A 17,244-nucleotide genomic window follows, 5' to 3' on the forward strand; every position below is an offset into this window, starting at 1 on the left:
CTGTGTCTCTGCCATAGACTGTATACAGTCCATGGTCTCTGCACTCTAACTGTACGGCGCCTGCGCCTGCGCCGTAACGTCGATTGGCTCGCCATCACGGCCTCCATTTTGCAAGGCAGCTGCTTCCGCTCGTAGTGCAGCATCAGTCAAATAAAGTGCATTAAAGGTTTATTCCAAGCTGAAGAGAAACTTTCACGGAAAAAACGATGGCTGACCCATCCGCCGACGTGAAGGTTCCGGAAGGCGCAGAGGTCCGCAAGCTGTCGGAGCTGAGAGTTATCGATCTGAAGGCCGAACTGAAGAAACGAAACCTGGACACCACGGGCGTCAAGAGCGTGCTGTCCGTTCGTCTGAAAGAGGTATATTACAGTTCACTTATTAAACATTACGCAATGCATTTGATTAATACGAGTGCTACAGAAGCCTGTATTTTGCGGCTTCGCGAGTGTAGCCTGTCGAACCAATGCAACTCTAAACGTAAAGCTACGTTAACGTTAGCTTACGAGGCCCATCGGCTGTATGCTAGCTAGCTATGCTAGTTAGCTATGCTAGTTAGCTAACGTTAACGTTTGCGCCGAACGGCTAACCGCTGTCATTCCCGTAGTTTTTTATACAATTGACGTTGATTTTTACTTTAAAATCCCTCTGATATGGGCAATCTATTAATGTGTTCGTATCCCCACAAATAGGCAATCGAGGAAGAGGGTGGAAATCCTGATGAGATTATTGTCACTCCGGAGTCAACCCCAAAGAAGCCTAACGTTACACCTAAACGGCCTTCCAAAGGTAAAGGTTGCATAATAATCGATGCGGACACCACTTGATATAATACTGTGCATGTCTGTACAATCTGAAACACGGTCTGCCTGTCTGTTTTTGACGAAACGAAACTGGTCTACTTGCCAAATAGCATATGACAGTTGGCCTCATGGTGTCTCCTGCCTGTGCACGTTCACAGTCTTGCGTTAAGAAATAACAGAAAATATTGTTTGAGAGACTTTCACCTGAGGAGGGCTTATTATTTTGTACAGTTAAGTTACATTCATGTCACTTACCATTAAATTTGCCAGGTACTGAGTATTTGCCAGTGGGCAGTACATCATTTTGTTAGGTAGATCTTCAAAAAGGATTTAATATTTTAAAGTGGATTCGTTGTTCTGGTGATTGTGGAGATAAGTTAGGGTGGATAACATCTGTCAGTAATACTATACAATTAAACAGCACCAAGCAAGCACAAACTACAGATGGTAGGATATATATCAGAGCTGGTGTATTAGACTGTCTTAGTTTTTGCTAGGTGTACAGTGTACATTTCCTAGGGCAGGTCAGATCGAGGAGTAATAGTACTATGGAAGGAATATCATTGTCTGCAACAAATGCTACCTTATTTATGAGTCTTACAATGTCCAATTTGGTTTGAGACTATGTTTTATAGAGGCACTAGTCATTTGGGAAGACAAAGTTGGTTATGTAATTATTATGGGGCAAGGAGCGCAAGATGCATAAATGTAGAACCTGTCACTTGTGTTGGATTGCATTAAGATTGTCCCACCTCCTGTAAAATCTGACACACAACGGTTTCCTTTGATACCCAGAAGACACCCAAATGCAGCATTGGTCTAAAATAAAACATTTTCTGTAGATGCAAGGCAAGAGATTGATGAACCAGAAGACAGCACTATCGAGGAGGACTCCCAGGATGGCCATGTGAGTTTGCTAAACCTATTTTCCCACGTTTAAGCAATACTGTGGCATGATGCATTTGCAGAATTGGGCGCCCTCCTTAATAACTGCAGAGTTCTGGATATTGCAGTTTACTTTTAGCTTGCTTCTTCAGCAAATTCCTTTTCTTTTTCAGGAGGAGCTTCAGGATGATAATGAGAACATGCAGGAAATGGACATCCTCGACATGAACGTTCTGGATGAGACCGAGAATGACAATGGGATACCAGCCGAGGATGATAAGGATGAAACCGCAGATTGTCACTTTGATGAAGACGCAATGTCAAATGAAGAGCATGACAACCGGACTCTTGAGTCAGATTATGAAGCAAGAGGTCCAGAGGTGAGAAACTAGACTATAAACTTGTCTACTCATTTTAATCTTTTGTCTGTTCAACTGGCAGGTATTAAAAGTGCAATATGTAATACTGACAGCTAGTGTTTAAAATAGTTACTGCAGTACAAATTCAAAATACTGGAGAGTCGTCTCCCTCGGCCCCTCCTCCCCAGACTCGGAAGTTCATGTTGGTTGCCAGCTGGGACCGCAGCGTCCACAACAATGTCACTAGAGGCTTGTCTCAGACATTACTTTACAGCACAGCGGAGTAGCTAACGTTAGATGCTGGCTATATTGACAGTCATAAAAGCCAATGCTCACGCGGAGCTCTGTACTCAACTGACAGACACACTTCCTCTGCTTAGAATTACGGTGAGAATCGCTAAAAATAACACTGTTACCTTGCGGGCCTCTCCACCCAACTGAACACACTTTATTGGCTAGGAATTACGGCAACAATCACTTAACGCGCCACAAACTCAGTCCTCTCTTCCCAATTTACAGCCCCCCTTTCTTGGCTTAAAATTACTCACCATTTGTTGGCTACAGCCGCTGAACAGGCTACATGTTGTAAACTGCTGTGGCCCAGTTGCCTGGTCCTCCGAAACGTTAGCAGTTAGCAGGGTTAGCATGGCGGTGTTAGCCAGGACCAGTCGGGATCACTTTACTGGCTGTCTCAATTGTTTTTGCGAGTAAACCAACATAAAATGCCCTTACCTTGTAGATGTCATAAATTAGCCTGAAGCTAATGCTGTTCAGGAGGAGGAAATTATCCAACTCTGTTTCCTTTTGGGCTCTAAGCTGTCTCCATCTTTTAAATACATCTCCAATATTTACCCGTGGTTTGTTACTTCTCTGGTCACGCTACTGTTAGAAACAAGCCAGTTTTTTTTTTTTTTTTTTTTAAGGTCGGGTAGAATCTATCTCCGTTGATCCTGTTCGTTTGTTTGCTGCTTTCATGGCTGTACTAACGTTACAGCTGTAGCGCGCTGGGTTTACGTTTTTACAGGTACAGTATATCTGGCAACCCGGCCTGGCTGTCAAACTGGGCAGTTGATACCAACACACAGGCCAAACACACAAACCGAAGTTCCGTCATGGAACAGAAATTTCAAAAGGAGAAAATACTGGCTTTAACATTGTTGTCAGAAAAGATAGTATTTCAACCAAGGTTATAATCGTTAACGAAAACTAGGTGGGGGAAAAAACATTGTCGTTAACTGAAATAAAAATAAAAACGAGGCATTACAAAAAACGATAACTAAACTAAAACTGTAATGTCTGTTTGCAAAACTAACTGAAATAAAACAATTATAGAGTAAATGTCCTTAGTTTTCATCTTTGTCATATATTTTTATTTAATATAAATTAAATATTTCCTTAAAATCTGACGCATTGGGGTCATTTTTGGATTTATTACTGTAAATATTACATATTGGACCTTTTTAATGTAACTGATTTTGTATCTATTTTAACAGATGGATGAGTCCAGGATGTTGGATAAGGATGAACCCATGACATGCTCATCAATCAGTATGGTATGTTCCTCACAAATATTTTTCATGCAAAGCTAGTGAAGCTGTGGGAAAAACAAAATTTCACAAACTGTCATATTCATTAATACATCATTCTTTTCTTTTAGGCTCAGGATCCAGATGCAGATGACGTAAAAGAAGAAACAGGTACTGTAGAAAAAGGTTGATTCAAAAGGTGGAGGCATCTTTTTACGGTGTTGAGCTTGGAATGCAAACACTTTTGTTTAGTTTCAATCAGGAAGAGAGACTGGAAGCCCAAAGGGAATTGCTGGCTTTGTGTTGAAATTTGGTTAACCACTACTTAATCAATATTTGCCAGCGAAACTATTACGTTTCCAATTATGTTCTGGCAGTAAAATAATAAGTGGTTAACAATTTGATGCACATTGACAGCAATTGCATGTCATGGTCAGGGAGGTGTGAGCTGTTGCAGGTGATTGCAGTGTTTCTAGGTTGCCACATGAAGAACAAGACAAAGAAGATCCATCAAGACTCGTCAACTATTACAACTTTTTAAGGACTCTGACTCAGAAATCAGCTGGATATGAAATTGCTGGACTTGAGCTAGACTTCTTCTGGTCATCACGAATGGACACTGGCAAAGTCAAAGGCTGAAAGAAGGTGGACTACAGCAAGAATCTGCTGCTGCACTGCTGATCTTGTGGCTCTCTTCAGCACTGAACTCTTTGTCTGCTTTGGATCAGGTGAACACAGTGAAGTGGTTCGACTTGAAAAATAAGCCAAAGTGTTAGCCGCACTAGTTGCTTGGTTGTCCCCCAGCCTTTGGGTTCCCTTCCAGTCTCTCGTTAGGGTCTACTTCATCGTTTTAACACATAGTTCTAAGAACACAGGCCAGTGGTCATGACGTTCCTAATCCAGGCCTTGCCAGTTCCTCGTTAACCATTGCTGTGTTTCAGAAGTGATTAAACTCTGTGCCATTCTATTCCTGTTAAATCCGTAGAAAATGACAAAGTAGCCGGGTCTTGTTTATCTGAGCCACTTAACGAAGATCGCCACGAGACGAGCCCTGAAGAAGAGCAAGCTGCCACCGCCGGAGGGGAAGATAATGTGTCCGACACCGGTGCCAAGTCCGACAAGGCCGCCTCTGGAGATGTGGAGAGCGATCGGGATGTTGTGCAGGGCGACCAGGATGTTGTGGAGACTGACGCCAAAGAGGTTGGGGATGCACAGAATGCCCCAGAAGAGACATTTGATGCTGAAAACGAAAGCTCGCAGGCTGTTAGTGTAAGCGAACAGGGCGCTGTGGGTGAAACTGTTGATTCAGAAATGGGGTCTAAGAAGGGTGAGGCGGAGGAGGATGAGAAGACAGAAGAGAAAGCTGCTGCGGATTCAGCCTCCACAGTGAAAGAGTCCTCTTCTGTAGAGGGCGATGATCAGAAAAAGAGGTTTGTTGCTTTCTGTCTACTAAAAACCAAAATGGCTATCTCTGTTGCATTGGCTCCTTTGTGCTAGCAAAATTTGGATGCTCTTTTGGAGGTAAAAACGTTCTGTGCATTTGTCGGTTTTCATTTGTCATTCTTTTACACTCTTATTCCACTTTATTAACCATTAACACGTAATGTCTTGGGATTGCCAAAGGGTATAGTTCCATTTATTCACTGTTAAAATTACTGCATAATGGTACATGATGGGCTGAACCCTGTCAGTTATTATTCCACAAAACACATGAGTGTATACATCTGTATAATGAGAGATACCAGGTATCCTCACTGCTGTATGTTTATTGCTTTTTTTTTTCTTTGTCTCTAGCCCTGAGGAGAAAGATGACAAGACTGAGTCAAAAGATGAAAAGGGTGAGTGAATCAAGTGTTTAGTTTTTTCCTGTTCTGGTTTTTCAAATTCAGTGGATACACGCTCTCTAATTTATTCCGTTTTTGTGTGTAGCCGCTGGAAGTGCTGCAGCAAGCAGTAGCAGGAATCTGTGGGTCAGTGGTCTGTCTTCCACTACTAGAGCGACTGATCTGAAGACTCTCTTCAGCAAATATGGCAAGGTTAGTCTATGCAAACTATCCCTCATCATTGTCAACCGGCCTTGAATTTACAGATTTATTTATATTTTATATAAAATTGAGGATTTTACAATTGGGTCTCCCATTCCCTGGTCATCTCTACCTCTTTGTCCTTACTTCGCCTCGTCTATCTGACCATTTCCTGCAGGTTGTTGGAGCCAAGGTGGTGACCAACGCCAAGAGCCCCGGGGCTCGCTGCTATGGTTTTGTCACTATGTCTTCCACAGAGGAGGCCACCAAGTGTATCAGCGACCTTCACAGGACTGAGCTGCATGGCAGGATGATCTCTGTGGAGCGGGTGAGTTTTGGAGGAAGAGATTTTTGCTTCATTGCAGTGCGTTCATTGGATGTCCAATAATTGGGGTCCAACCCAGCTTCACCTTATGGGTCTGTGTGAATCTGTTGTAGCATTTGTACGCAGGTCTCCATTTTCTGTTATTTAATTCAAGTTTGAGTTCTGTCAGGTGTAATGGGAGAATTTAAAAGTTGTGCTACCCTGATTGAGACGATTCTAATTACACTTGACATGAATTAGAAACCCATACAGAAAAAGTCATGCCAGATGGGTCTATTTATAATATCTATAAAAGTGTATATGTTGCTTTAAGCAGTACATCCCATGTAGATCATTAAGATAAGAGCAGGTGAAGAGAACAAAGCTTTATTTCTATTACAGTTGTAATCTTTAGGGCTGTGGCTCTCCAATTGGTATTCGTAAATGTCATCCTTCAAGTCTATTGTGAAGCCTGTACTAAGAATATGAAAATGGAAACTGTAACACTAAGTATTTGATAATGTATCATTTTGTTAAATTTTGGAATATCTTTTAGGACAAAAATAACTTCAGTTAAACATACCTGCAAACTAGTCGCTTTTCAGCGAAAATCTCCGTTTTGAATGGGAAAATGTCATCCACGTGAATCGTTTGGATCCGAAGAGTTTTTATTTAGGGGGGCGTCTGAGACCCAGTGCTATTACGGCCCTGTTGCCTTAAGGACCATTATCTACCGGACCAAATTGCAACGCGGATTTCGGTGCCTTATTTAGGTGCCACTGAAATGCCTTCGCTTCTCTCTGATGCTCCAAAAATGGACGTTAGAGGCAACTGAAACATTGCTGCACGGGACTCTAGTTAACACTTATTATATTATTATATATATTTAAATCTTTTGGTTCAGACACCGTTTTAAAAGTATTGTTTTAGCACCAGGACAATGTTTTCTTTTCCGGGGGGGAGGGGAGGTGCTGAAAAAGTGTCTCCTTTTTCAGCCCTTTTGAGTTTGCAGGTATGGTTAAAGAGAAAGTATTTAGATACCTACAAAAGAGGTGTTTTTGTTCATGTTTATTGTATGGTTATATGATCAGTGTGAAATTAAGTAATGAACACATTCCCGTTGTAAACATTGTAGGCTAAAAATGAGCCCGCTGGGAAGAAGCCAGCAGACAAGAATGACCCCAAGAAGTCTGGCAGTGACAGGAGGCAATCTACTGATTCCAAGTAAGACCGCTTACAAGCTTCCGCATGTTTACGTAAAGCCTCTTACTAAATATTCCCCCGTATTTTGGTCCGGTGTGCTTTCAAATATCATGGGTGCATACATTTTTAGCATGGCATGCCCCAGAGGTAACCTACAACCACTGCACAGGGTTCATACGTTTTGAAAAAACCTGGAAAAGATATGGAATTTGAAAAATGCAAATTCCAGGCCTGGAAAGGTTTTGGAAACATAAAGACCTAGAAGGTTTTGGAAAAGTCATGGAATTTGTTTTAACACAGCATAATAATATGTGATTTAATAAATGTATTTTCACGTTGTCTTAACCTCAGGAATACATACAGTGGGGGAAATAAGTATTTGACCCCTTGCTGATTTTGCAGGTTTGCCCACTTACAAAGAATGCAAAAATCTACAATTTTAATCATATGTACATTCTAACAGTGAAAGACAGAATCCCAAAGAAAAATCCAGAAAATCACATCATATGAATTTATTAAAATTGATAACCATCTGATGAGGAAAAACAAGTATTTGACCCCCTGGACAAACACCATGTTAATATTTTGTAGAAATTCCCCAGCACAGATGTCAAACGGTTTTTATAGTTGGTGACAAAGTTTGTGCACATTTCGGCAGGGATGTTGGCCCTCCTCCCCTGCAGACAGCCTCCAAATCATTCAGGTTCGAGGTTGGCCTGGCAACTCAATTTTAAGCTCCCTCCAAAGATTTTCAATCAGATTCAGGTCTGGAGACTGGCTAGGCCACCCCAGAAATGCTTCTTCTTCAGCCACTCTTTTGTTGCTTTTGGTCGTTGTCGTGCTGAAACACCCATCCTCGACCCATCTTCAGCTCTCTCACTGAGGGAAGGAGATGTCAGTCCAGAATTCCACGAAATGGCCCCGTCCATCCTCCCTCAATACGATGGAGTTGTCCCGTCCCCTTGGCTGAAAAACATCCCCAAAGCATGATGTTGCCACCACCATGCTTGACGGTGGGGATGGTGTTCTTTGGGTTGTACTCGGTGTTCTTTGAAAGTTGAGGCCAAAAAGTTCTATTTTGAAAAAGTCGTCCAGGTGGTGAATGCAAATCATGCGGGCCTGTACATTTGATTTCAATCCAAAGTGTGTTACCAACCGTTTCTTTTGTAACTGTGGTCCCAGCTGCCTTCAGTTGATTCATCAGTTCCCCCTTGTGGTTTTGGGATGATTCCTCACCGTTCGCATGATCAGGGAAACATATAAAGTTTACCTCCAAGTTGCTTTCCGATTCTCTTGTAGCCCATCCCAGCCTTGTGCAAAGTTTTGGCTCTTTGGTCTTGCCCATGGTGGAATTTGTTTTAACACAGCATAATAGGCAGGTATATTTGATGTAGATAATTGGTTCGGATTGGGACTGTGTTAAAAGAATTAACTGGCTTGTAGGAGCCAGAATACTTGCTGTTTGTTCAAAACCTCATCAGATGGTTATCAATTTTAATAACATAGTGATTTTGGAAATTCTGTCTTTCACTGTTAGAATGTACATATGATTAAAATTGTATTTTTGGTTAAAATGCAAAAATGAACCCATGACTGTAGTTTGATGAACCCTGACTGCAGTTTGAGACCTTGAGTCTATCAAGCTATCAACTAAATGGGAGAAAAGCAACCCATTCTTTTAAACTGTTTAAAATGTTTTATTGATACAGCACTGATAGAGCTCACACTTTTTATATTTTCTGTAGGTCTGATGAGAAGGCTGAGGGAGAAGGAAAAGATGGCAAAGGTGAGAAATGTGGGATTATTTTGAGCTTGTACACATTACGTGAATGCTGACAAAATGGGCACCTCTGAAACATTTACTTTATATTGTTGACAATATCAATTGTTTGTTTGACAGGGCGAAATGAGAGGACTGTAGTTATGGACAAGTCCAAAGGAGAGCCTGTCATCAGTGTCAAAACCAAAAGCAAGGAACGAGTAAGTAAACACTTCCTCACAAGATGGCACTAAAATCAAGAGTGGTCTGTTAGATGCCAGCATACAAGGTTGCTATTAATATGGAGGTTGGATATATATCATACCCAAATGAACAAGACTTTCATTCAAATCTGCTGGCCGGATTTTATTTTGCCCTGTAGATACTCTTTTTGACATTTTTTCTTTTAACGTTTTCTTTCCTTTTCTGCAGAGCACAAAGAGTCGGGACCGCAAGTCAGCCAGTAAGGAGACAAAAGACATCCTGTCATTTGACCAGATCAAGGAGCAGAGGGAGAGGGAGAGACAGAGACAGCGAGAGAGGGAGATCCGAGAGGTGGAAAGACGCAGATGCAAGTAAGGATCATGCGAGGGGGTCTAGAAACCAAAATCTGACCCCACCAAAGGGCTTAATAAAACATAATTAAGCAGTGCTCGTTATTAACGCTTGCCCAGGACAAGTAAACTCTCTGTACAGGCTAGCCTCATGCAGTTATCCGATTGGACAAGTTAAAAATAAATGTTGTTCTGTGATTGAGAGCCACTGCTCAGCGAGCTAACAGAGCACAAAAAGGCTAGCAACGGCAGAGACCCTCTTTCTGTTCTACTGTTTTTTTTTTTTTTTTTTTTTTTTTAAAGATAACTTTTTGGGCTTTTCCGCCTTTATTCGATAGGACAGCTAGGTGAGAAAGGGGGGAGAGAGAGGGGCAAGACATGCAGGAAATCGTCACAAGTCGGATTCAAACCCTGGACCTCTGCGTCGAGGCATAAACCTCTCAGTATAGGTGCACCTGGTCTACCCACTGAACCAACCCGGCCACACTGTTCTACTGTATACTTGAGGAAATTAAATTCACTCGAGTATATTGCTAATAGGATACCCAATAAAATAGCTTACTCTGTAGCTAAAGCTTGATTTATACTTCTGTGTAAAATCTACGCCGTTGCTACATACGTAGGTATGTGGAGACACGGACCCTACGCCGTAGCCTGACGTGCACCTCTCAAAAAATTTAACTACACGTCACGGCTAGCCCTAACCCATGGTAGATGAGCTGGTGCGAATATTCAACCCTTTTTTTATTACTGTCGCTCATTTTATTTTATTGTTGCCGGCATATATCTGCTGTCATTTAATTGAATTAGTCATAAAGTGGTTAAAATTTTTTATTGTATTTCTGGATAGATAAAGGCTTTATTTAATACCCATGTTGATGATCTTATTTCAGCACATCCTCCTTATAGACTACATTAACGACGTCGTTCAGGTACAACCTTCTAGAGGCTCATGATAACAGCAAAAGGCACCACTGCACAATAGCTGGAAAAAGCAGAGGCCCCGAAGCACCTGTTCCTCCAGTAATTAAAGGAATTGTCCCAGCTATATAATTGCTACCTGTTAATTTTATGTTTTGCACATTCATACTGTAAATTATAATTGTCCAAATCCCTGTTTTTTTATTTTTATTTTGTTAGGGCTACAGAGCTGTAATTTGTTTTACTTCAACTTGTGAAGGTCCATGGGAAATATCTTTTTACAACATCCCTGCTGTTTTTGTAAAATGAAAAGATTCTCTTTAGTTTCTTGTTGAAGGCTGAAGAAATTCTCTTTTGTAGCAGTTTGTACAATATGCTTTTACACTGGACACTATTAACCTATATTTACAACATATACAATACTTCCAAAACAGTACGTGTGGCTGCTTAGAGATTTATCTTTCCCATTTTTCTTTTAGTAGCCGGGACCGTGACAACCGTCCCGAACGTGGTGAGCGTGAGCGAATCCGTCTGTTCCGAGAAAAAGAGGAGAGGAAACACTTGATCCGGAAGAGAAACTGGCTGGAGGTATTTACTTATTCCAACAGGGGATTTCTTTCTCTCTCTGCTGTGCTGTCAGTGTTTCTGCCCACATTTCCAGCATTATATTTTTCTCTGGTGCAAATCTTAACTCGTTGAATACAGTAATAAAAACCAAAGAAAATTGTACGCTGCCATGTATTTCTCCATTATAGATTTTTCCACACTATTAATATATCCATGTTCTCACTGGTTTAGTGTTGATAATCTCACTGAACCCATGAATGTTTTGACTCCCAGGCTGAGAAGCAGCGCCTCGACGCGGACCGTATGGAGCGCCAGTTCTTGGAGCGGGAAAGGCTTCGTATAGAGTACGAGAGGCGGCGCGAGCAGGAAAGGATCCTCAGGGAGCGTGATGAGCTGCGACGGCAGCAGGAGCAGCTGCGTTACGAACAGGACCGACGCTCTGTTAAGAGGCCTTATGACATGGATGGCAGGTAAATAATAACGGACATAGAGGGTGATTGATAAATACATTTATTGCTTGGCAGAGGTTCATTTAAGTTAGCTTATTTTATTAAAGTGCTTAAGATCTTGAGTCTTTTGTAAGTAAAAGGCTGCCAAATAGAATCATAAAAGATATTATTAATAACAAGGGCGAGAGCTTCAGTACTTTGGTATGTACTGTATACATCATTAGGACACAGAGCAGCTCTGTGGATGTACTTCATTCTGGATGTGGTTTCCTGTTCCTCCTTTTTAGGAAAGATGACTGGCCTGAAAAGCGCATGGCCCTTGATGATCGTTATAGCCGTTCAGACTTTGGTCGTCAGGAACGTTATCAGGACTTTGACCACAGAGACCGGGGCCGTTACCAAGACGACGTGATGATGGACAGGCGGGACAACACTCGTAACGTTGCTGCAGACAGAGATGGTCAGGTAAGAGGTGTTGACCCTTAACTCTCACAGAAGTTTAGATGCAACTTGTGCACTTGTTACAGTTAAAGCATACATCCTTACGATGGGAAGGACCGGGCAGATAACTACAGTGGCTTGCATAAGTTTACACACCCATGCTTAAGTTGCCTAAAAAGAGGAATTAAAAAAAGACATCTTTTGGAAATTGATCTTTAATACCTTTTTTTTTTTTTAAATTGGAAAAATTCAGCCTTTTTAAGGACACCAATTTTCTTTGTGAATGAATAATGTATCGTAAATAAATAAATGTTCTTCCTTAAAATACATGGGGCATGAATATACTCACCCCTATGTTAAATTCCCATGGAGGCAGGCAGATTTTTATTTTCAAAGGCCAGTTATTTCATGGATCCAGGACACTATGCATCCTGATAAAGTTCCCTCGGCCTTTGGAATTAAAATAGCCCCCATCATCACATACCATTCATCATACCTAGAGATTGGCATGGGGTAATTTCCATAAGATCATCTCTCAATGCAATCAAACCAGCTATTAGGCCAACTGAAATAAAATCATGCCAATCTCTAGGTAAAAAGATGGATTTTTATTCATCTTTTTAGTCAACTTTAGCATGGGTGTGTAAACTCATGCAAGCCTCTGTAAATTGTCATGGTAGTGGTGTGTGACTGACTTGAATACCAGTGCACATGGAAAGGATAAATACTCACTGGGTTGCCACAGTAACAACCTATAAACTGTCCAGGAGCACAGAACAAGTGAATTATAACTGTCTTGTGTTTTTTCTTTCAGCACTTCTCAGACCGATCAGACAGACATGGCAGAGAGGGCCGAGACTGGAGTGGAGGCTATGACAAACGCATCAACCCCAGGTGAGCACCTAACTGAGCTGGAACTGGCTTCAGTTCCTAAATAGTGTCGTGTGTGTATGTGTATGTATGTATGTATGTATGTGTGTGTGTGTGTGTATATATATGTGTATATATATATATATATATATAAGTTAACAATGTTGTTTGTCTTTTAGGGAAGGAGGCCGAGACTGGGACTCTAGCCGGAAGATGGATGGAGACAGAACATGGCAAAGTACGTATGCCGTTACTTGTGCTATGTTTGTTTGTAATTGCTGCTACTAGTTACATCGACTGTTTTCGTGGTAGCGTTATGTATTTTTAAGTAAAGTGGTTTTACCTTCTGAGGGTTGGAGTAGCAGAGTTGCACAATTCTAGTAGCAGGAATATGGTGCAACATGTCCAGAAAATATAGTTAGCATCCTACATAATAGCAATATAGATGTATAACTACTCTGGTCCACGTGTCTAATGTTTGGCTTCTTATTTTTTTTTTTTTTTTTTTTTTTGTTCCAGGTAGAGACGGTGCCATCCCAGGCCAGAGCCACATGGCTCGTGGAGGAATGGCAAGGTGACTAGTGAATTTTAGCTGGATTTATGCCACATTTTTGAAATTCTCCCTTTTTTTAAACTTCAGCTCTATTTGTTAGAACAATATCGATTATTGTGTGTCTGTCATTTATTTTTATTTATTTTTTGTCACCAGCCGTGGAAGCTACATGAATGCAGGAACGTCTCAGTCCCTGTCCGGAGCTCTTAACAGACAGAACCAGCTGATGCAGGGCAGCGGGTTGCAGGGTGGAGCTTTTGGCCGACGCTACTGATGTCTGTCTGTTTTGTCTGAAGACAATAGTGGGACTGTGTCATATCAGGAAGGATGTTACCATCTTGTTTTGTAAATAAAAAAAAATTAAAAATTAGGTATTCTTCTTTTGACACAATTTCGATGGAGACGTTTATTTTTCTGGTCGCTTCTCTCTTTTTTTTTTTTTTTTTTTTTTTTGTGTGTGTGATGTAGTATCTCCTGCCTTGCATTTATCATTAAGACCAACCTACCTTGTTTGTATAACACTGCTTGCCAAGAATGTGTTTTAAATGCAGTTTGGCCTGTGGTGGAGAGTCACGTCAGAGCTCTGTTGTGAATTCAGATGTTAAAGACATCTGGGTTGATGGACATTACATCATCAGTCTCTGTATCCCAGTTTGTGTCTGAAACAGTTTTTAAAGTAAATGTCATATTCTGATATCCATGCTTGTTAGACTTTTTTTCTTTTTTTAAATATTTCAACCGGTGCTTTTTTTTGTTTATAGGTTTTGATTTGTGTGATTGTTGGATAATGGTAATAAATGCCCCAGGAGTGTGTATGTGTTCACAATCTATTGATTAAGATCTGTTATAAAATCTAAATCTCAAAGTTAATGTATGATGTTTCAGCCTACATTATCTGTAACTCAAATGTTTTTTTTTTTTTTTTTTTTTTTTTTTTTTTTTTTTTTTGTTCATAAAAGTGTTGTATTTAATTTTGTCCTGTTGATTGTTTGATTAATTTGAATGCCATCTTCTGCTCAGTAGCAGAGAATGTCAGCTGCTAATGTCTAGTGGAGCTCAGTTGTAAAAAAACACAGGGTCAATAGTCATCTTTTTGCTAGAGAAACATATGCTCCCTTACTCTTGTTTTAAATTGCCATAACAATTTTTCAAAAGTCAATTTCAGGGGCTCACATTGAACTTAACTTTAAACAATATGAGCGGATTCCAATTTCCAACCCTTCCTTTAGAGCTTTACAGTTTTCTTCTTATAAAAATGCAATGTATAAGTTGGACATTTTCTATTCTTGGCTCATGCACTGAGCCCTTTTGACTTGGTTCGCCTGTGTTCCAATACTTATACTACCATGCTATTTAGTATGCCATTAAAAGATTTAGTGTTCTGATGCATAGTATGTCAAATGCAGTATGCCAAAAATGCCAGGATGTCCTACTCCGGTCAGATTTTTTGCAGTATGCAAGCCAGCTTGCTTTTCTGGCTATTTCTGGCCCACAATGTACAAATGTATAAGGGCAGCTGCAGTACGTACTAAAAGTATGATATTTAGAATTTAGCCCAAATTGGTGGTTAACTGAGACCTCAATAATTTTATCTGAACATTTAAGTTGGTACAAGCAGATCAACTCAAACTGTTTATACTATGGAAAATAGTATAGTTTGCTAAGTCCACCATTTTGGCTGTTTGAGGACAGATTGATTACAAAACATGGCTTTATTGAGATTTTGGGAATGCTGGGAATAATAAAATGATCCTGCATCAAATAAACCCTGATTGACAACCTTCATTTTAACTTAGTGCAACACTAGATAACTTGAAGGAGCATGCAGCAATATGACAATGTCACTTGTAAAACAGCAGCAAAAGCAGAATTCAGTTACTCAAAAAAAAAAAAAAAAAAGCCAGTCGAAACCAGTTGCATTGAAATGCAATTGCCACAATACTTTACCCATTCCGCAGGTTCAAGATCCTAGTGTACACCTAAACCTCCAATGAAAGAAGTAGCCATGGCCTGGGATGAGTTACTGTGTATAGTGTGTTTCAAACCTGATTAATAGGGTCCAAGATGAGGAGTATTGTTGCTGACTGATCCACATAACAGGGTGTTTCCCTCTGACTAAAACAGAATAATAATGAAACCACCTAACTGCTATGATTCTGTTACCTTTTCCAGTACCACATACAGGCATTTGCACTCAGACTGCTGTTCTGGTGCCCTGAAACCTTTCCAAATGGCAGAGGGGGAGTTACTCAACTTGGAAGTCCACTGATGATGGATGTATTTCACATGACTTGTAGACCTCCAGCCTAGACTGAAGAAATTAGGTGAAAAGCCAGTGGCTGCAACAGAAAAACCCAGTGGGTGGCCTGCTGGGGGAACTGGTTGGAATCCAACAATGTCATCTCTTGACAGTCACCTCAGTAAGTGTCAGTGTTGCATATAACTTTGCAGAAGAGCACCATGTCTAGGATTACATACCAGGTGTTTATTTGCAACAGGAAATGATCTTGACTGTAGGATGTCATTTTGACCTCTGTACATCACACTCATAAGTCATGAGTAGACCAACTGTCAGTGTTGGCTTAGATTGGATTTCCAGATATAACCTTCTTCACTCTAACTTCCTTGGTTCTTATCTATTGCTGGATCCAAGTTCCTTTTTCTATGAATGAAGTTCCTCACTCCCACCCAGATACTTAACTCCTTCAGTACACTGCAGCTCATGCGTCATAAAGCGCTAATGATGACTCCTAGTGTGTATGTATTACTGGGGAAGGACTCAACAGCAGGTTGTAAACTTGGGTGTTAATTTAAGCCTCATATTAACGGTAAATTTGATTAAACTGTGAAAATGTGTCCGTAGCTGAATGCTGTTGCTGCATACTCCTTGCATATTTTGTGCAGCATGGTTCAGATGTGTGCATCTGTCAGTTTGCAACATTGACAACATCACTGACACCTCGGCCGAACACCTGTCAACCCCATTTTGCTGTTTAATGTGGAAACTCAGACACAACACAAGGTAATTACAATCTTAATATTGGTTCATGAAACTCTTGAGTCTAAAATCCGCCCTATTCTCCTCTGTCATTTTCTTTTTGCCCACTAGAGGGTATTATATAACCATAAATTGAAGCCAGAACTGGTCATTTCTATTTAAACTTTGGGCATTAAGTAGATGTTATTAATTGACAGTAACTGTAGAATCAATTGAAATACCAAAAACTACATTACAAGCAACCATGAGGACTGAGGGTTGCAGTCACTGCATGCATAGGCTACACTAGATATGAACTCTTGCATCCTAGTGGACATTGATGACAGCAGTGCTACCATTGAAAAAAAGAAAAAGAATGAGGACATGAATTGTGGGTGAAAGGATGTTGGAGATAAAATCAAGACATTTGCCAGTGACTAGCACTGCAGATCATCCACCAGATGTAGAATGAACAGCTTAAATCAACATGACTACGGCTACAGGGGAGAGGAGCACACAGGATCTGAGCTAGAGAAGGTCACAGACACTTCACCTGCACACACATACACTTAAAGGCAGCAATATGTGTATGAGGTCAATGTGAAAGGAATGCACACACACGCGCACACACACACACACACACACACACACACACACACACACACACACACACACACACAAAAACCACTGATCCTCTGCGTCGCCCTGCTGCTGTGCAAGATCATTAACCCAAATTCCTGTCTTTTGGAATGCGTTTATTTTCTCTGTCTGTCCTGAAGTGTCTTTCTTCCTCTTTATATCTAATTACACAGAAACACACGCTTATTGCCTTCAGCTGCAAATATGTAGCAGAGATGTTTTAGAAATTTAATAAGAGAAATCATCACAGGGTTAAACTGTAATAAATGTAATGTAGTTGTGTGATATGTGGAGGTATGGTGGCAGGTAAGGTGATGACTAGGGCCAGAGCCTCACCTACAGACAAACATGATGGAATTGACCTCATACCACACAGCAGGTTTTCGGTAAGATGCTCTGCAGTGTCATCGCTT

The 17,244-nt window shown here is 40.7% G+C and overlaps 1 protein-coding gene across 1 annotated transcript; it reads left to right on the forward strand.

Moving 5' to 3' along the window:
* The first annotated feature begins 46 nt into the window (after positions 1 to 46).
* Positions 47 to 14,028, forward strand: safb (scaffold attachment factor B). The gene is made up of 21 exons (XM_028587163.1): positions 47 to 359; positions 690 to 786; positions 1,643 to 1,707; positions 1,859 to 2,065; positions 3,538 to 3,597; positions 3,702 to 3,741; positions 4,556 to 5,000; positions 5,365 to 5,408; positions 5,500 to 5,606; positions 5,773 to 5,922; positions 7,034 to 7,122; positions 8,847 to 8,887; positions 9,002 to 9,081; positions 9,293 to 9,435; positions 10,815 to 10,923; positions 11,176 to 11,372; positions 11,639 to 11,816; positions 12,607 to 12,686; positions 12,842 to 12,900; positions 13,182 to 13,236; positions 13,372 to 14,028. Exons 1-21 carry the CDS (start codon positions 207 to 209, stop codon positions 13,487 to 13,489), a joined length of 2,517 nt encoding a protein of 838 aa, XP_028442964.1. The 5' UTR covers positions 47 to 206; the 3' UTR covers positions 13,490 to 14,028.
* The last annotated feature ends 3,216 nt before the right edge of the window (positions 14,029 to 17,244 follow it).

Source organism: Perca flavescens, chromosome 9 (genome assembly GCF_004354835.1).
Source record: "Perca flavescens isolate YP-PL-M2 chromosome 9, PFLA_1.0, whole genome shotgun sequence".
In the NCBI taxonomy this organism is placed as follows: domain Eukaryota; kingdom Metazoa; phylum Chordata; class Actinopteri; order Perciformes; family Percidae; genus Perca; species Perca flavescens.

Coding starts and splice junctions, on each gene's coding strand:
- safb (XM_028587163.1), top strand. CDS start 207: ATGGCTGACCCATCCGCCGACGTGAAGGTTCCGGAAGGCGCAGAGGTC. Junction 9,082..9,292: donor AAACCAAAAGCAAGGAACGA/GTAAGTAAACAC, acceptor CCTTTTCTGCAG/AGCACAAAGAGTCGGGACCG. Junction 12,687..12,841: donor GACAAACGCATCAACCCCAG/GTGAGCACCTAA, acceptor TTTGTCTTTTAG/GGAAGGAGGCCGAGACTGGG.